Source organism: Hippoglossus stenolepis, chromosome 10 (genome assembly GCF_022539355.2).
Source record: "Hippoglossus stenolepis isolate QCI-W04-F060 chromosome 10, HSTE1.2, whole genome shotgun sequence".
NCBI lineage: Eukaryota > Metazoa > Chordata > Actinopteri > Pleuronectiformes > Pleuronectidae > Hippoglossus > Hippoglossus stenolepis.
Window position 1 is genome coordinate 11,332,856 of NC_061492.1, and position 20,119 is coordinate 11,352,974.

Consider the following 20,119-nt stretch of genomic DNA (forward strand, 5'->3'; position numbering starts at 1 on the left):
CCCAGGACTGGAAGGTGCGTTGAGGTGCGGCTCGTAAGTTTACGTGTCAGGTAGATTCATGTGGAATCCACTCACTGTACATATTCTCACACTGTACGTACTTTCTTTCTTGTTTTACTAGTTTTTATTCCTTTCATATTTTTCTACATTTCCTTACACTTAAATGTTATTATCTTTACACTTAAGTATTGCATTTTACTTATTATTACCTACTGATGCCTATTTTTGACTCTTGCTGCTGTAATATTGCTAATTTTCCCATTGTGGGACTGATAAAGGATGATCTTATCTTATTTTAACATTACAGCAAGGTCAAAATAATAATAACGATAATAACAATAGTTTTTTTTGTATAACACTTATCTAAACAGGTTATAAAGTGCATGCTTTACTAAATGCATGGGAATAAAACAACACAGAACTAAACAAGACAAAACAAAATTAAGAAAGGTAACATAAAGAAATATTAAAAACAAACTGAATCTATCAAAACCAGGCCTTTAAAGGCTTTCCTATAAAAATAAATCATTTAAAAACAGGTAAAGTGGTGGCAAGTCTAATCACCATAAGTTATTTGACATGTGACATGTTCAACAATTGTAAGCATATTGGTCCAATTTTGGAAACATGGTCAGAGTTTAAAATTTGATACGACGTAGAAAGAAAAGATATTCAAAGCAACAAGTCGTTGGTGCATCTGTACTTGCACCCAGGCAGGATTCAACACAAATGTAAAATGTTAAATGATTATTATGAGGTTAATCATTATAAAACAGGAGCTACAGTATAAATTCAGTGCCCACTGAACTACGTAACTGGCTGCAATGAAAAGACAGCAAATGTTGCCTTGACTCATGAATATTTGAAAAGCAGGTAATCCAAAACTTCTGGGGGGGATTTTTTTTGAAGGAGACACTCGATCCACGACTGAAAGCAGCCTCAGGGTTTGTAAATCTAATTAGGACATTTGATCCTCCTTCATCTGACCCTATCTGATTACACACACTAGATGACAGCATGAAAACTTTAACCTGACATTTCTGTTCAAAAGTTGAAAAGTCAAAGATATTTCCATGTTTCCACTTCACCATATTAGTTCATTTTCAGAATCTGAATTACATAAATTCATAACAATTAAATTACTATGAAGTCTTTTTCAAGGATGCAAATTTATTTTTTATGATTATCATCTAATCTGGATTGCAAATAAAATAGAAAGAAGAAACAGAACTGGTACAGAGCATTTGTTTATTTCAAAGGGTGCTTGCATGGAGAATGGCTCCATCATGTGGTGCGTTTGGGGAGAAGCAGATAAGGGCATCTAAAGCCGGATCCCAAACTCTCCCCCAGGGAAGAGACAGAACATTTTAGAGCAGGGATGGGATGCACTGGAGAGAAGATCATCACAAGGAACCCAGTGCACTCTGGGAAAATGACAGTGGCAGAACTCCACCTACAAAAATAAACTACAGTAAATCATATAAAGCATAATTTATAAATGTTTTCGACATTAAATGGAAGGATTACAAATGTTTGTAGTCTCGTCTTAGAAAATGATGACTCAACTCTTAGGTACAAAGACAAACAACAGAAATTGTCAGAGAAATACAATAAATGAACAATACACAAATATCAGCTATAGTGTACACAACACAACTTAGGTTGTTAAGTAACTTATTTGAGTGAGAACTAAATAAATACATCCTCTGTAAGAGTTTTGTAGAGTGTCTCATATTCCATTGCAAAGCAAAAATCTAAACTTTAATGTTCGATTTATGTTTATCGTCTTGTTTATTTGTGTGCATCCATTTAGGCTACATTAATTTTTAATTAAAATTAAATCATATAAGATGACAGATACGCAGTGTGGCACTTTTTTAAATTACACATACCCTATACATCAGGAGAACTGCAGTATAGTGCAGCAACCAAAATAAAATTAGATTTACGAAGAGGTGGACACAAGTTCAGGCAACTCACACAAACTGAAGCAAAGCAATGGTAAAGTGAAGTTAAGGTATATAAGCCATGGTGAGCCACGTTATTTGTTGAAATAAATACAGCAATAAATGATATACAGGCCTATGGAAATTATTCTCTTCAAATGTTTGTAATATCTTTCCGTTCCCTGTCTAAAGATCTGATAGACTTTGCAGTTCAGTCAGTGTATTTATCAGACCCCTCCACCGTCAATCACTCAACGGTTTTCCCAGCCAATTATCTGTGGAGCCCCAGCTGCTTTGGACTTTATCTGTGAACTGTTTATCCCACACATTCTGTGCTGCCTGCGGAGGAACATGAAATGTTTCTGTGTGTCCACCACTGTTCAAGGCTCCTGCAAGTCTGTGCACGCTGAGAATACGTTTCTCCTTCTGTCTGGGAGGTTCCTCTACAGGTAGGATGTCCACATTTTCTAATTCAGTTCAGTTTAGTCCTTTTTATTCTGTTTAGTTACTTCTTCTGCCAATATTATCAAAATGAAGCTGAACAGGTCTTTGGTCGGGGTAAATATGACTGGATGTGGCTTTCATGTCGCTCGTGAACAGATGTTTATATCAAGCATGAATTCATCTAGTATGACAAGTATGATTTGATGTATCTTCCTTATAACAAAAAGTCTGTAGCTCCAAACGTGTGGTAGATGTTTATGTATTTTTTGGGGGTAATTATGAAATTAATGCTGAATGTAATGGACAACAGGTTTATTTAATAATATTATGGGATTAATTACAGTTTTGTGACTCAAACAAGTGATTCCACTATATCAGTCCTAAATTCTGCATTTACTGGGTGATATTTAAAGTCAAACTTCCGCTATTTTATGAATAAGTCTTAACCTTAATTCTAATCCGTATTTTCTTAATTTCTTCAATTTCTCCAGTCTAGCCTGTTGACCAGTCCATGTAGAAGAATGAGAGGAGAGAAGCGGTTTCTACATATGATACTAATGTCTGTCATGATGAGTTTCTTACCGATACAGACGACTCACGGACAGCAGCACTATACGGAGGATCCTTGCACTGTTCAGATCCTCGTCCCTGGACTCAAAGGTTCTTCAAATAAACACAATACAACGTGAACACAAACAAAGTATGTCTTCATATTTTTCTGATTGTTTTTTTCTGTATTTTCATACAAAAGGAGAACCAGGAGAGAAAGGACTAAAAGGAGCACCGGGCAGACCGGGGAGAGTCGGACCTCTTGGAGAAATCGGTATATTCTCTGCTCTTTCAAAAAGGGGAAGATGACGACAGAATCTTTTGTTTCTCAGGGCAGAGGAAAACATTTACCATGAATCCAAGCTTATACATCTCCTCGTTTCTTCAACACAACAAAAAAAAAAAAACTAGAGTAAAGTTCACATTGCTCAGGCCTGATAATGTGCTGATACGCTAACAGGCCACCCGGAGATGGTCGAGTGTTTACGTTTGGGTGAGAGGTTGGTGGGGAAAGGATTTGCAGAATCCAAGTGTTTACTGAAGACCTTAATGAGGAGGGGAGGGTGCGCTCACACTTTTAAAAGAGATTCCACAGACTCATCCTTTTCATTTACGTAACTAAGTGGAAGTAAATAGTGGGTTGAGAATTTCGGTTATTTATTTTCATTAACTTTAATGGATTTTTCCATCTTTCTTTCAGGCAGACCTGGGCTTAATGGACAGAAAGGAGTTATGGGACGTTACGGAAAAGTGGGCCCCAGTGGAATGAAAGGTCATTACAAAATGTGTTAATGCACAGCAGATGTCGCTGTTGGAATTAAATGTACAAGTATTATAGTATTGTACTGTTGTTTTGAGATGAGATCAACTTTATTGATCCCCCGCCAAGAAAATTCACTTGTTACAGCAGCAGCTACTCAAAACAAGGTCGACAAGAGAGCAAGTGAAAGTACACAATAGAATAAAAATAGGAATATATATGAATATATGTATACCTTATCTATACACATTGTAGTCAGCAAATATAAGGAATAATATAATTGGCATGTCTATACAGTGTATAAAGTCTATTTCATGTTTTATAAATAATGATATTTTTCAGGGGTGAAAGGAGACCTGGGGGATCCAGGTCCAATGGGCCCTAATGGAGATCCAGGTGAGATATTATCTTATTCAGTTTGTCAAACAGACTGTAGCTGGATTAAACAGACACGTGTGTTGAAATTTGAGAGCGAGTTACGTAGTAAATCCCTACATCTCTTTCTTGTCAGGTGTTCCATGTGAGTGCACACCAATGAGGAACATGATTGGAGAAATGGACATTCTTGTGGCCCAGCTATCGTCTGAACTGAAATTCATTAAAAATGGTAAGATCTTAGCACAAGTGATTGTTTGCTTAGATAAGATTTGTGACTCTTCTTATCTGACTTCCTTCCTTTGCTTTACTTGTTATCTTTAAAGAAAACTGCAAATGCTGGGCATGTCAATGTGAAATTTATAGAAATACAAGTGCTCATTTTTCAGCACTGCCCTCCCCTGCAGCTGTTGCTGGCATAAAAGAGACAGACAGTAAAGTCTATCTGTTGGTGAAGGAGGAGAAACGCTACTCCGACGCCGAGGTCTACTGTCAGACGAGGGGAGGGCACCTGGTCATGCCCAAGGATGAGGGAGCCAACGCGGCCGTCGCGGGGTACATTTCTGAGGCGGGCCTGAGCAGGGTCTACATTGGTATTCATGACCGGGACCAAGAGGGCGTTTTCACCTACGTGGATCGCTCTCCCATGACCACTTTCACCAAATGGAGGAAAGGAGAGCCCAACAACGCCTACGACGATGAAGACTGTGCTGAGATGGTGGCCTCTGGAGAGTGGACTGACGTGGCGTGCCAGCCCACCATGTATTTTGTCTGTGAATTTGACAAGGACAGTGTCTGACGGATGATAAATATAATGCAACAAAAGTTAAGAATATATATATCTGTATGATGTATCTATGTGTAAATATGACAAAATGACGTGCAAGTCGTGCAAACTTGTATTTTTCCATTTTTATTTCCCATAGTCTAATTAGCTATTTATTTTTATTAACTCACATAACATGAGTTTTTGTTCTCTTTTACTTTTTAGCACAGCCATAAACTCATACACTGTGAACCCCCACTGTTCCCAGCAGCATGCAGGGTAATAACCTCAGTGTAATAGTGTTATGCAAACTATACACTAAACAATATTTGCTACAGTCATAAACAAACCAGGCAAATGAGAAAATGCAGAGGGCTGTGGAATTTGCAGGAAATTGGAAACCATTGCTTTTAATCAGAGAAATTGAAAACAAATGTAATGTTCACTTTTATATAACAAGTGAGACGGTGGTTGTTGCGCAATAAACATTCACTACTAATTTTAAAAAGAGAGTGTCTGTACATTATTTTCTGCCCCTGAGATAATAACTGTGTTGTACTGAAACTCTCTGAGAAAGGGATGTGTGCTTTGTGGAATTGGCTGCTTCTCACATCAGACATTTCTGACTTGACAGAGTGGCACAACTGTTACTAATAACACTAAACACTGTTCTGTTGAAAAGAAAGCGGCTAAATGAAATCCTTTTGAGTCTTTATGACAACTGAAGGCTACCACAGGTTCTCTTACATGTTTGGAAGGGGAGGGTTATTCAGCTGCAAACATGCAACTTCACCACTAGATGTCACTAAATTCTACACACTGAACCTTTAAGTAGCCTAGCACAAAAAACTAATTTATTATCTGGGCAGCAGTGTGACTACATCCAAGTGACCTCACATCCTAAAACATCCAGATTCCAGTTTCTAGCTTTAACCTGATCACAAGTGTTGACTAGATGACCCTGGAGCAGCAGTGATTACAGACTTTAAAATGGGTGACACTGACCTTTAGGAGTATTAACCACCGTTACTCCCTGGTCCTCCATGTGACAAGACCCAGAAATCATCTCTTTGGGTGACCACACCCCGCACTTCAGATGCACTGGAGAAAGATGAATAATGCACTCACTCTAAAACTATGAGATTTAACTGATAGTGTTTTTAACTACATTTAATTGTCGGACATTTTTTGGATATTAATGTTGCTTCTAAGGAATTGTTAAATTGATCTAAGGCAGAGACATCCCAGAAACAGAGAAACAGACACTGAGATGCGTGGATTTTTATAGGAAGTTAAATTAGTACAGACATGACTGTTATTAAAAAAATAATGTCTCATCTTAACACAAGAGGGTTGACAATAATAATGAATTAATTACACTCGGTAATTGTTCGACGGTGCAATGTTTGCTGAATGAGAAAAACAAGACATTACACACCGCAGGTTGGTAGGACATTATCTTCTTTGAAAATCCTCCATGGTTCATTTGTGTGATTAATAGAAGTTGTCTTACAACCCTGGCTGCTATTGTTTTTGGGGATGGGAATCCCCAGCAGAGATAATATTGCGTCCCTCTAAGACGAGGAATTTGAATATTCACGATGCAGTTCTCCTCATAAAACCCTGAACTGGTCCCTAAAGAAATGAATAATTAATGCAGAGATGAATTATGCATTTAATTGACCAGGAGTTGTCTGGCCTAAACCAATTAGGTGCCATTGTTGGTGCAATCTCTGGTTACCTTTGTGGTAAACAATTTGGACAGCGCTGTCTAACAGTGGACCGGCAGATAATCTGTGGTGAGAGGAGCGGCCTGGGAGTGGGAGATATGGAGACAGAGCAGGAAAATAAGAAAAGAAAAAAATCACAACCTGGATTTGACGTCTGGACCCCTAGACTCCTATATCCACCGTGGAATTATCAAAATTGTGCTGCAGCAGTGGTGTTTAAGCCTGTGCTCGTATAAAATTGCTTGCATTAAACTATAAAGTAAAATGAAAGTAATAATTTGTAAAGTCTAGTTTTTGATGAATGGAAAAAGTTATAACGGTGCAGGTACTTAAAATATATGCAAGAAATTTGATAGAAACACAAATATTACAACATATTTTAAGATATTTGGGATATAAAAAAAATGCTTATTTGTCTCTCTCTGCAGTATTTCACATCATATCCCATATATTTTGATAGAACTGGTAGAAGGCAGTTGGGTAATGTTTGTGCTGAGGATAAAGTAGGCTTACTTCAACCCTGCTCGGATACAAGCAAATTGAATTTGCGTGTGTGTATCAACGGCTTGAAACATCTTTATTGACAGCCTCCACATATACAGCACAAAGTTGCTTGCACACAATTTAAATAAATAGTGAAGAGAGTTAAATTCCAATAAGATTAAACCAGGTTGGTAGAGTTGTTTATGCCATATGTTGTAGGATATATACCCGATCTGGTGGCTGCATATTTACACTCAAATCTTTCTGTTCCCAAAATTACAAAATTAAACAATTTCAGCTTTAAAACAATAATGAGGTTGTGTTAAAATATAAAAACTCACCTCCAGCCCATGGTGCAAAAGTCAGTCTTAGACATACACATCATCTCTGAATGATGAATCTGGTTCATTGAATGGAAGTCCCGGAGTTAAAAAGATATGGGCCACTGACCAAGTCCCCAAATAACCAGCATGTAGCAAAGAAAGAGAGGAAATTAGACATTTCATTTAAAAAGCAGCATCACATCACCCTGATCCTTGCTTGTCATTGGCTCCCTGTCCAGTTTAGAATTGATTTTAAGATTTGACTTATCACATTTGAAGCACGCTGGGGTCTGGCCCCAAGCTACATCACAGAATGGTTGACCCCCTTATCTGCCTGCACGCAGCCTTAGATCCTCAGGTGGAGGCTGCTGGCTGTTCCAAAGTCCAGGTTGAAAACTAAAGGTGACCGTGCTTCTGCCATCAGGGCCCCTGGGCTTTGGAACGACCTACCTGAGGAGATAAGGTTCGCAGAGTCAGTGACTTCTATTAAATCACTTCTTAAAACCCATTTTTATAGACTTGCTTTCGTGTGATGTCCTGTTTGTTATCATTTTCTTTTCACCAGTAATTTTACTTATTTATTGGTATCGTCATATCACTGCTTTTATGTTTTCCTGTGACATAGCTCTGTATTTGTTAATTGACCACCTAAACGTAGTTGTCCGGCCTCCTTGTCACATCCTGCTGATTGTTATTTCTCTCATATTTACTTGTCTTGCTTTGCTGTAAAGGCACTTTGTTAACAAATTTGTTTAAGATGCTATGAGTTAAAGTTCATTATGATCATTTCAACACAACTAAATACGTAATCAAATACACAACTTTACCCTTTTTATACTTTAATCAAATGAACACAAGCTACGATGTGATGTGGGCCTACGTGTCGAATCTGCTGCAGTTAAAGTCACTGATAAGTAAATTCATTATTTCCTGCTGGCTCGTTGCCTTGGAAACGCTTACGTTATGGAACCAAGCCCCAAATTAAAGTTAGCATCAAACAAAGAGAAGGTGCTAACTAGCTCACAGTTAGGTTGGGTTTCTTAATGCTGCTCCTGTCGTGTGGAGGAACTGGTTTCCATGTCACCTGCTATCTCCTGTTACGTCTCCGGACACAAACCTGACATATATACAGTTGACAGCGGGCATCGCCATCATTGTTTGTTGTTGTTTAGACATCTCCTGTTAGCCAGGTCCCAGTATGTCGGGCACACCGGGCAGAAGCGGTGGCGCACCTCCAACCAGAACAGTACGAGTCTACCGGAACGGGGACGCCTTCTTTCCCGGAAGGAAAATAGCGGTGAACCCGCGGCAGGTGTCGACCTTTGACGGCTTCCTGACCTCCGTGACCCGCGGGGTGGAGGCTCCGTTCGGCGCCGTCCGGAGGCTCTACACGCCGGCGCTGGGCCACAACGTTCGGCGCCTGGACGAGCTGAAGCACGGGAGTGTGTACGTCGCCGCCGGGAACGAGCAGTTTAAAATGCTGGAGTAGGTACCAGGCTGATGTGAGGTGTGTGTTTGTGTGTGTGTGTGGGTCTTTTAACAGGTCTTTACCGAGGATGAGCTCCAATCTGGGCCCTGAACTCGTGCCTTCGTTTAGCAAGTGAGCTCCAGTCTTGAGACTTCACTGTCCCTAACATATGTCTCCCTTCATTCTCTTTACTTCCAGCTACAGCGAGATCACAACCAAGAAGCCGGAGAATAAGAAAAGACAACAGGTAAAACCCCCTTTTTAAATGTTTTGGTTTATCTTTCTACTGAAATTAACTAAACTAACTTCGAACTTTACTTTTTTTTGATAAATGTATGATAAGGAGTTTTTCCTCAGTGGGGTGTAACTGGGACCAAACACTCAAACACCACAGTGCTGATGTTACATAGAAGATCAGTTGGAGTTGAACATTTAAAGTGACTCAAGCAATTCCCTATGCATATATGAATCAGGTCGGGGGATTAGAACAATATCAGTAATTCTAGATATTCATCAGTAGCAATGTAACAAATGTTCAATCTATATCGATATATTTCTTATGCGTTGTGGAAGAACAGTGAGGAGCTATAACACAATTGATCAACATCAGATTTGTCAAATGTTTTGCTCTTTATCAAGTGTTTGCCATTTTGTGCCAAAAAAGTTTCAAGTTTATTTATGTCATTCCAGCCGAATCTGTAAAACAAACAGTGGAGCCAAATTGCATTTTCCGGGACCTGTGTGCACACACAAACAGTTAAAAGACATAAAATACAAAATAAAGTTTAAAGTTAAAATGATTTGAAGTAATACAAAACATATTGCTAGGCATAATAAGTACGTGTTTTAAAATAAAAGAGAAGCGAAGTTTTGTGAAAGCAGATTTATTCGGCTGATGTATGTCAATGAGGTTTTGGAATAAAGGAAGAGTTTTTAGTTGAACTGTTGATGGAATGCTGCAACTTAACATGAGTGCTGGGTACTTCTGTGTACCTGACACGAAAAAAAAGAAACTATAGACATACAGTATATACATATTTTGAAAAAAGTATGCTGGAGCCACTCTCCCAGTTTGGGGGTAACAGCCCTTAATGGTCCTACTGTCATGGGGATCACTGTCCCAGTAAAAGGTGATATACGAGTATATTCCCTCATTTTATTTATGTATTTTTTTTAGATCCAACCTGTTGTTCACAGCAGAATAGTAGTTTCTGCTCGCTGGAAGAGAACTGCGGATGAGTCTTGCACAATAAAGTGAGTATGGATTTTCAGCTGGATCTAAAGTTGTTAAGTTATTAAAGATGTTCTGTGTTGTGGAATGTAATTTATATATATTGAATTCACTCTGTGTCTCATACATTGCTGTGCTTCTTAGTGTCTTTACAAACGGGGACGTCTTGGGGCCTCCAGCTCGGATACGGATCCCGAAGTACACTCTCAGAAGCTGGGAGAATGTTTTAGCCATGGTGACGGAGAAAGTGCATCTTCGCACCGGTGCTGTGTACAGGTGATGTCTACCGCACTATATTGTTTTAAGGTAGTCATTTAACAGGGACTCTAAAGAATACATATTTTTAAGTATTTTAAAACATTTTTCCATGACAAAAATGATGCTCTTCATTATGCTTTTCAAATAACGGCAGTTTATTGAAAATCATGCACAGTCATATATCGTGGCTCTAGAGACTCAGCTTCTCTAATACGGATGAAGGAATGATTAGTGGAGGCTTTCCTGTCAGTTTAAATGCATTAGCAGAGTGGAAAGATTTCTCTAATTAATAAGTGATCGGGAGGGTTGTGATGTGCTCACTGTAATTCATCTAAAGCTGCTTGATAGGTGAACACTGCTTTAATGGGTATTTTAAAATATGCCTGCATTAAATGCAACCAGTAAGACACTGATATTTATAAAGCATAGTTGAAACAATTAGAAGATGTTGTGCAATTTCTTTATTTGCGTTCACAGGCTTTGCACATTAGATGGACAGCCTGTCTGCGCTTCCACTCAACTGGAGAACCAGCAGCACTACGTTGCAGTTGGTGCAGAAAGGTTTAAAGCTCTCCCATATGACCGGTGCGTCCCCAGGGCTTATATCAGGGAAAACAACTCAATTGAAAGGTATGAGACCGATGAGGAGAATGAGTTTCCACTTCAGCAAATCAAATAAGCATTAGATTCCTGTATTGATGTAGAAAGGAAAGAGAAAATGTATTTTTTCACATTTGGTTTCCCCTCTCTCTTCTCTGCAGTCAAGACGTCCTGCCTCCTATTAGAAAGACAACACATGCAAAGGATGTGGTGAGGAGAGTCTTTCTTGCGTCATGCTAACTTGTCATATTTTCTCCTCAGTTTATTGTTGTAACACTTGGTTGTATCACAGTGGAAAAATGTATCCTTGCGCACACAGCATTTCAATTAACATTTCCCACGTGCGAGACTTGTCGTGGGGGTGTAATTCGTTATGAAACAGTGCTATCATCAATCACTGTCTGCGGGAGGCATTGAGTTACCGTTGCTTTTCACTTTGATGGGTAATCCCCACAGAGACGGGCTGGCCCACTTGATCAAGTGCAGTGAGCCTCATAGACAGATCATATGCACCAGGGGGACTTTACTGACTGAAAAAAACACACACACAAAAAAAAATCTCTTATTCAAACCAGAACCGGGACAATTTGTATTGTGATTAAGTAGACGGTGAAATGCTTTGAATCCAAGTGAGGATTGCGCTGCTGCGGGTCTGAGATGAACACCAAATCACACGCTGAAGATGAGAACATGCCCACTCAGCAGGTTGCGGTAGAGATGGCGGGGGCCTGTGAGAGATGGGTCTGACATCTGATTTTCCTAACCATGAAAGATGACAATGCTTTGGCAGATGCCATTTTTTTTTTTTTCAGACACAGAAAAATACCCCTAACATTGTCTCCAGCTGTGTATGTGGTTGACTTTCATTATATTCAGAAGTATTATAAATATCTTTAATAATATTATGGAATCATTTCTTCTGCATATTCAAATGTATCCAGGCATAAAACAGTAAATAAAACCACATTGTTATCAAACTTTGCTTTGCTGAGGTTCAGTCCTAACACTAAAGATGAGAAAATCTGAATCAATACTCGTAAGACCAGAGCTTGTGCCATTTCACCCAGTACCATGAGGTGGAGACAGAGACAGGGCTATGGCTGTGTTTTGCATCCAGCAGCTCATTGTATTATTAGTCATTCACTAGACATGATGCTGCTGCATTTCACTCCCCATGCCTCTTCGCCTGATCCCTCATGAATTTGTAAACATGATTTGACCAGTTAATAAGGAGCTTTCAGAGGGGGAAAGATACGTGTGACAAATACAGCCCACAGTGTCCTGATCCGTCAGTTGTTGAGCTTACTGATTATACATACATTTATGGGGTCATGCCTGTCATTAATTTCAGTTTGACCTCACAAAACAACAGCAGTCTGGTCTGAAACGCCCCGTAAAAATATCTTTTTAAACATGCACAGCCAGGCAGTGTAAAATGTAACCTTGCGCTCGCGACCTCGTCGTGCGGGAACGGCGTCTGCTCCGTCCTGTCTGCACCAGCAGCGGAGCATTTCGACTCCGCTGAATGGGACATCTGGTCTGGAGCAGCCACTGATGTCTAAAGTGACGGCTCTGCAGAGTGCAGCATTGAAACCCTCCAGTATAACGTGTTCCCGTTGGAAGCAAGCACATATGCTGAGCTAGGTGTTCCCACACATGATGAGGTGGAAAGTTCCGAGGTAGACGCAGCATAAAGAGAAGATTAATAGGGGAGAGGGGAATGCAAAGAGACAGAGATAAAAAAGAATAATGGTGTGCATCAAAGCAATGCTTTCATATTACAGTAATCGTAATGAGCGGTGCAATTGTGCCGCAAATGTACTTCACACTAAGCATCCTGTGAAAACAGCACAGAGAGTCTGATTAGAGCCTTTAATAGCCGCGCTTCTCTGACATCAGCAGTGACTTGCCACTGCTCCTCATTGCTCTGCTTCCCTGTGGATGATGTCATTGGTTTGGGGAAGCAGCGATGCCCCGTGGAAAACTACACCACCCCACCCCACTGCTGCCAGCATGTCTGCTCGCTGAGGACCCGGGCCATGGGAGTGGCTCCTACTGATACCGCAGCCAGTGTGGCTGGGAGCTGGCCGGTCCAGTTGGTTGGGACCCCCTGTTTTCCCCTGGCTATCATATCACAGTGTCCTCTTGCTGACTCCTGTTCTCTGCCACTTGAGAGGGGCTCCAGATTACTTGCTGCTCGGTCCCCCTGAGCCCCCTTCACACTAACTCACTTGCTTCTCTCTCGGTCCCCCTCTCCCTCTCTCTCTCTCTCGGGCCTCCTGATACACACAGTTGTCGGCTCCCGCAGGACGTGGTACTGTAGATATGTAATGCAGAATGAGAGGGGGGAGATGACCTCAGCTTTTCCACTGCCGTGTTTCCACTTGTATTGCTGCTTGTACTGTACTCTCCTGGCTCTGCAGCACCCGTCGTCCTCTGCTTTCTCCTCCCAGAGTGAGACGCTCTTGATTTAACTGTGTTGATTTAAATAAAATCTATTTACATCTCACCACCAGGCTGTAAACATTGGAAAACAAGCTGCTCAATTTTTGGGCTGCTCGGATACATTTTGATCGTGACCTTTTACCGTGAAGTTGCCTCGCATCACTCGCAGGCGAATCAAGGTTACGAAACTGAATCAACAGCTCACCACTGCGACGGTGCCACTGCTCCTCCTGTCTTTGATCTAGCGTAGTTGTGGACACTACCGCGCTGGAGTGTGAACTCTATTTCAACCCATCCTTCGCTGAACATACCAGACAAACTTCACTCTGCTTTTGTTGTTTTATTTCTCTCCCTCGGCCCACCAACGGCTGTGGAAATTCAAACGAATATCAGCAGACTTTGCCTCTGCATTAAAGAAAGCAAACAAGTGAAGAAACAATGCGGTTATTCCCCAGACTCCATGTTAGTGAGCTTGCAAACACCATTGCCAGAAGTGTATTCTGGTGGAAGCCTGAGATCACTACACTATCCCCCGAGCCAGCCCAGGGATCCAGCCAGGCAGCTGCAGTAAAGAGCACTGTAGCTGAAAAGAAACATTAAGTCTGCTCTCTCCCACTCTGTGTATCTGTGTGTCTCTCATTCTCTGTGAGGGAGACATACCTCACCTTGCTACCTACAGAGGGGATGAGGAGCCTGTGAGAAGAAAATTGCCTTTTGTGGAAGCATTAATTCAGATGTGTACCTTGCTGTCTGAACATCACTCTGAACTCTCTCTCTCTCTCTTCCCTTCTCTCTTTTCCTCTCTTGCTCCTTCACTCTCCCACAATGCTACTAAGTCCCCAGCCCGTTTTTTCCCCTCCCCTCTCCATCAATAACCTTCTACCGTCTACTGCCGAAGAATAAGTTATTCCCTACGACTCCCTCCCTTTCCCTTTAAGCTTGTTTTGATTTTCATTGTTTGATCTGGCTTGATAAATAAGACAAATGCAGTTAGAAATTCATGGCTGCCCCATTTCATCAATAAATGATTAGTTTGCCACGCTCCCTAGTGATTGATAGGTTGTGCACGGGATGTATTGGAACCAGATGAATTCAATACAGTAGGAATCACGGGGGAGCTACAAAGCATATCAGCTCAAGAAAAAATTGAGGTCAATGGAAAATGTAAAAAAGGGGTTGAAAAGAAGAGAAACAAGTTTCGCCTCATCGTGTTTTGTCTGTTTTTTTTCTTCTTCCTCTTTAGAGAACAACAGCAAAAAAAGTCAATAATGAATCACAAAGAAACCTAAGGAAATACGCCTTAATCTGTGGCCCTGTTTTCTCCTTCTACTTTGTCTGTCCATGTAGTTTCCTCACACAGGCTTTAGTGCGGACCCTGAGCACACAGCCAGGGGCCAGATGAAGAAACACACGGCCAAGCCAGACGGAACCAAACAACAGAGGCGGGCGTCCAGAAACACAGTTCCCTTCTCAACAGGGGGTAAGCAGAGCAATTCTATAGAAATATCTCTCCTGCCCTCTCCTCTGTATCATAGACACATGTATAACGATGGATGACACGTCTCCACTTCGCCCCCACTATCCAGAAATCTAGCCAAAATATACCATATAGGAATGCTGCCATCTTGTGATAAAAACACAATTGGGCGCTAGAGTCTGCGCAGTAGCAATGTGGAGATGGAGCGAGGTCCCGCTGATACACACGCTTGACCAATCACGAGTCAGTCTGAGCTGTCAATCATTACCCTTCACTCTGTTTTTAAAAAGCATCAAATAACAATTTAAAACTGAACTTACTTGAAAAACGAAGACTGCCTAATATTTAGACTTTTTTAGTTTGGGCCATCTGCTAACATGGAGGAGGCAGGGTTCATGACCTGTACAGCAGCCAGCCACCAGGGGGCGATGGAGACAGTTTGGCTTCACTTTTTGGGAGCTGTCATTTAATCCAGCTTCAAATACAGTTAATGGCGTGTGTACATGTGTAGGGGGGGGTGGGGGGGAGTGTGCACGTGTGGGAGTGTGCAAGATGAAAGTGTGGTGTGTGTTGGGAGCAAAGAGAAAGTCTACTGTTCTGTTTGTCCTGGAGCTTCCTTTGAATGATCAACCTGTTCCTTTTAAAGTCCAAACAGAGCACAGCTCCCAGTAAGAAACACGACTCTTTTCTGTGAATATTAAACAGAACAAGACTTCAAACACCGTCAAGGGGGCTTAAATCATAGATGAATTCAATCAGGCCATTTTGTTGAGTATGAATCCAGAAAGCCCCGCTAACTATGTGGGGGGAAACAAATCGCTCCAATTTTCTCCTGATGTGGGAATCAAAATGGTAATAAGTTATTAATCACAAATATCGCTGACAGAAGATCATAAAAGTGACAAAACACTGCTTTGGATTGATGGTTTGGAACATTTCAGCAGTTGGCTGTTTAAAAGCGATACTCTGTTAATAATAAAGAGACGCCGTGTCTTTACTTCTCCTGTTTAGTTATTCAGTAGGTGTTGTTTCATGGCTGTTTGTTTTACCATCTGTTCTCAGTAATACACTGACTCGACTTGAAAGACTCATCCTGTGCCGCAAACAACGTTATGCGGTGGAATAGATTGGATAATTGCCACAGTTTGAAACCTGCCATGTTTTTCATACTGAAAGAGAATTTTTTTTTTTCTTTCTCGTGTTGAGCTCGTGTCAGGATAATGTTGTCGTTTGTAGCCAGACCAGAGTGGAGTTTCTTGGCCTCACTTTTTTGCACCTGACCATGCTTGTATAGTGTGGTTTCCTCTCACAGAAGTCTTTACCAAAGGCCGGTCTGTTAGATAAAAGTCATGACTCTTCTCCAGAATGAAATCCCCTCTTAGAACACTTAATAAAGGCAGGTTGCGTTCACAAGCGTCATCAGGTACCGGATCAAAGCTTTTGGCATCAGATTTTTTTTTCCATCATTTTATCCTTTTTCTAAACACAGCGAGTCTAGTAGGAGATCCAAAAATAATACCTGACTGAAATATATAATCACGTCTACATGGTTTTGCAGTTGTGTAATTTCCTCTTTGAGCTACGAACCAAATTTATTTTCCTGCACATTTTTCCCTCCGCCTTATCACTGATTAATCTGCATGCTCGGTTATTTACTATTTAAATGAAAATACTTAAGGCCATCGAGGTAGATTCAAGCTCAATCGTGTGTTTCATTACTCACATTCCTCCCTGTATCAGATCCAGCAGCGGCAGAAAAAAAGGGAGTTTGTTTTTCATGGAGAGAAAACCGCTGTGACATTGCCATATAAGCTATTCCCCACATGCATCAGGAGCAACCTGTCACTGTCAAGAGCTAACCCCCGGTCCGAAAGTTCACTCTGACTGACCATATTTGTGGCGTGGCAGCTGTGGCTCTCTGTGGCGCTTTTGTCTGTAAGACCGTTTCCAAACAAATAAATGGATGGACAGCGACATTGATCTCATGTGAAGTTGAACAGGGGAAAAAAGGGGAGAGGACAGGAGGGCAGTGAGGGATGGAGGGAGAGGAAGGGGGAGAGTGGATGAGAGTGCAGAAGAATGAGAAGGCGACTGCCAGCAGATGAGGTAATTGTGATTAATCACTTTTCACAGAGGGCAGTGTGTTCAATGCGCAAAACAAAAGAAGTGAGACGGCGGGAGCGGCAGAGGTGCAGGAGGACCGCCAGTTGAAGGTGGACCTGCCGATTGATCAGGTAAAACACCAACCGCACGCAGAACCGCAGCCTGTTGATGTGTTAAACATTTAATCTTTGAACAGCTCGGGCCTTTTTTTTTTTATCTTACGGGAGTCATCCCCAAAGATAAACACTGATTCCAACTTTTACAACATGCCTCGAAGACAAGCAGAAGCAGAGTGTAAATGTCGATTACGCAACACAACAAGCTATTTAAAGCTGCTTTGATGTGAGATGAATGGATTGGATGGAAACGTGTCGGCTGCTACATCAGGGTTGTAGTCAAACAAAGAAAATCTAGGTCGACTGAAATCTTACCGACTCTCAACCAATCAATTGGTCGCAGGAGAGAAAACATCTGCACATGATAGATGAACTAAATCAGCCGCAGTGCATCGAGTGCAATCTACTTGATAGCCCAATTAGCCTTAAATAAATAAAGTTAGGATTGGTAAGTTGTTTCTGAAACTCTTTATAACTTACTTATTGAAATCCTCTTCATGTCCCGATAGCCATAAATGAATAGTTGTCTGAAAATAAAAAAGCTGGTGTTTGTGGACCTGGCAGGACTGTAATAAACAAAACCCATTGGAATGGACTGAATGAAATGATTGGCTGGCGCACGCGTCTGTCGCTCACCAATGTGCCTGCCTGTGTCCACCCTGCCGATGCTCTCACTGCGCACACAGTCTGTAGCCTGAAGCAGAGACGATGGCCAGAAGTGAGCGAGAAAGAAAAAAGTTGTCTTCCAGCAGTTTTCAGGCACTTGCACCTTCATGTGTTTTTGGGCGTAGCAAATTACAGTAAGCTATGCCGTTTCTGATACGTTCACCCCGAAGGCCTCGACTTTTTGGTTTCAACAAAATGCAGTCTTTGACATGGTGTCATTTAGTTTAGAGCCGACAACAGTAAATGCTAAACCGAGCCGTCTCTATTTAGTTGTGCAAGTTTGAATTTGTGAAAACAGGATTTCAGGATTTATGCATAGTTTTTGGTGTTCGTCTATGAAAATGAAAAGGGGAGGGGGGTTAATAACACACCTTTGTTTTAAAAGGTAGTAGTTCTTTATTGGCTGATGTTGTCCTTAAGGCGATTAATGTAGAGTTTTTTTCTTCTTATGAAAGTAACACCGCCGATTGATCGACCAATGAGAATTTGTTGAGCCACCAGTCTATCAAGAGGCCACTGCCCTTTTTACTACAGTAGCATCATCTCCTCCTGCCGATGTTGACCTTTCTGTGTTTTTCAACTTCAAACAGAATTAAAAAATACACTTCTATCATTTTCTTTTTACTCTTTCAGTTGTTAACTTGTGATTCCTTACAGAAGTTATTTCTCAGTTATTTCTGCCATCGCACAAGCTCAGTAAGTTTAAAACCCCAAAAAAAGGATTCTTTTCTGAGCGGAATAAGGATTCTAAATGCTCATGCGAACAAGTTGCATTAATATATAAATATTTTGTAAAAATCAATACAGCAGTACAGTACAGTGTAAGCCAAGGGGGATCTTTGTTTCCCTTCCTGCAGGTTGAGGCCAAGATAGTTGAAGAGGAGTACGGAGATGGGAGCTGTTCTGCGAGTCCTTCCAAGGCCCCCCTGCATGATTCAGACGGCTTGTGTCTGCAGAGGTCTCCGTCTGCAGGTTCCCGGAATGATGTAAGTACCCTTATTATAAGCTTTATACAGTGAGTATTTCACTTTTAGTTCATTTTTACTTTATTATTACGTCCAATTTTTTCATTTGCTTTTTGATTAGGTCACATAAAAATGGTCTAACCAGCAATTATGGTAATCACTGTGCCCGTAATTGCATGAGCAACACACAGACCTGCTCCCGGCAACTATACTTTCACCTAATGTGTGTGTAACCTGTTTTTCTGTAGCCATGGTTTTCTCTGTATATTATGTACTGTGTATTTTACCAGTGCAGCCTTTCTTCAGGGCACGGAGAGTCAGTAAAGAGCATCAGGCCACAGCGCTGCTACTGGAGACTCAGGATTAAAGACGCCTGAGCCTCAGGTTCAACTTTTCATGTAGCATGAGTTTTTATTTTTTTAAAGCTTATAGCTGCAGCCAAAGGTACTGTATGTATCACAGAGAAGAAATACATAAAGTGTCGAGCTCCACAAAAGCATGCGGCTGTATTTGATGTCTGTCCTTACTCTGGTTATTGTGTAATGTTCTCGGTGATGGAGTAGGGCTGAGCTGTGCATGCAGATGTTTTTGCATGGATCTGTGGTTCCTAGAAATTACACTCATTTAAATACACTTATTTTGCTCTAATAATCCTCGAGGGACGACAATATGAAGCAGTGTAACTGTGATGAATGCACACAATAGTTGGGTGATATTACTATTCCAAGCAATTTCATTCGGCATTGAAATGAGAAGATATTGAGTCTTATTTAAGCAATCAATAACCTTGAACATTTTGTTTTAATGAAAACTATAATTTCAGGCAGTGGCAATTACACCATAGGGGAATGTTTTGGTGTGGTGATGATTTTGCTGCCGTATGCACTTTTGCAATAAAGATATTCTTATCAGGATAATTATTGACTTCTGGGGGCCAGTTATGACCTGGGCTAAAGACCTCATCAATAGCTTAATTCATTACTTATTGCTTTTAGTCATACATGAATGTTGCTGATTCAGATTGGCTATGGATTTGACCATCAGATAGTGGAAAGTAATATTAACGATAAAAACGATCCCTGCAAGGACTCAGCTACTTTTTGCAATAATTATGTTGTAAAGCAGTTTTTGATTTGTCAGCCAGTGAACACTGACATAAGGAGAAGGAAGTGTTTTTAGTTGCAAGCTCTCCATTTGAAAACATCATGCCAGAACACATCCTCATCAGGACTAAGCACAGTTTACACTACAGTTGTCAAAGCTGTGTCAGGTCTAAGGACATTAACTGAGCCTGACATGTAGAAAATTAAAGTAGACATCAGAAAAGGGGAAGCAACGTTTTGAGCCTCACCAAAATCGTTCCCTGCAGCGTTTCTGTTTTATCTTTTATCCATGTTTTAACAAGACCCGCATC

The 20,119-nt window shown here is 40.9% G+C and overlaps 2 protein-coding genes across 3 annotated transcripts in view; both read left to right on the plus strand.

Annotated features, from left to right (window-relative positions):
- The first annotated feature begins 2,270 nt into the window (after positions 1-2,270).
- colec11 (collectin sub-family member 11) lies at positions 2,271-5,348 on the plus strand. Of its 2 annotated transcripts, none has more exons than XM_035168217.2 (7): positions 2,271-2,395; positions 2,882-3,050; positions 3,142-3,213; positions 3,640-3,711; positions 4,042-4,095; positions 4,211-4,306; positions 4,464-5,348. In XM_035168217.2, exons 2-7 carry the CDS (start codon positions 2,912-2,914, stop codon positions 4,871-4,873), a joined length of 843 nt encoding a protein of 280 aa, XP_035024108.1. In that variant the 5' UTR covers positions 2,271-2,395; positions 2,882-2,911; the 3' UTR covers positions 4,874-5,348. The 2 variants fall into 2 exon arrangements, with proteins under 2 accessions (XP_035024108.1, XP_035024110.1); XM_035168219.2 differs by having other exon boundaries at positions 4,482-5,348.
- Positions 5,349-8,407: 3,059 nt separating this feature from the next.
- The window catches only part of LOC118116490 (doublecortin domain-containing protein 2), an 88,455-nt gene continuing 76,743 nt past the window's right edge, over positions 8,408-20,119 (plus strand). The window contains exons 1-9 of the mRNA XM_035168215.2: positions 8,408-8,861; positions 9,043-9,091; positions 10,022-10,098; positions 10,220-10,351; positions 10,811-10,963; positions 11,095-11,143; positions 14,726-14,858; positions 16,989-17,089; positions 18,598-18,726. Of these exons, the coding sequence (XP_035024106.1) occupies positions 8,575-8,861; positions 9,043-9,091; positions 10,022-10,098; positions 10,220-10,351; positions 10,811-10,963; positions 11,095-11,143; positions 14,726-14,858; positions 16,989-17,089; positions 18,598-18,726 (1,110 nt within the window). The 5' untranslated portion in view covers positions 8,408-8,574. The remainder of the gene's footprint in view (positions 8,862-9,042; positions 9,092-10,021; positions 10,099-10,219; positions 10,352-10,810; positions 10,964-11,094; positions 11,144-14,725; positions 14,859-16,988; positions 17,090-18,597; positions 18,727-20,119) is intronic.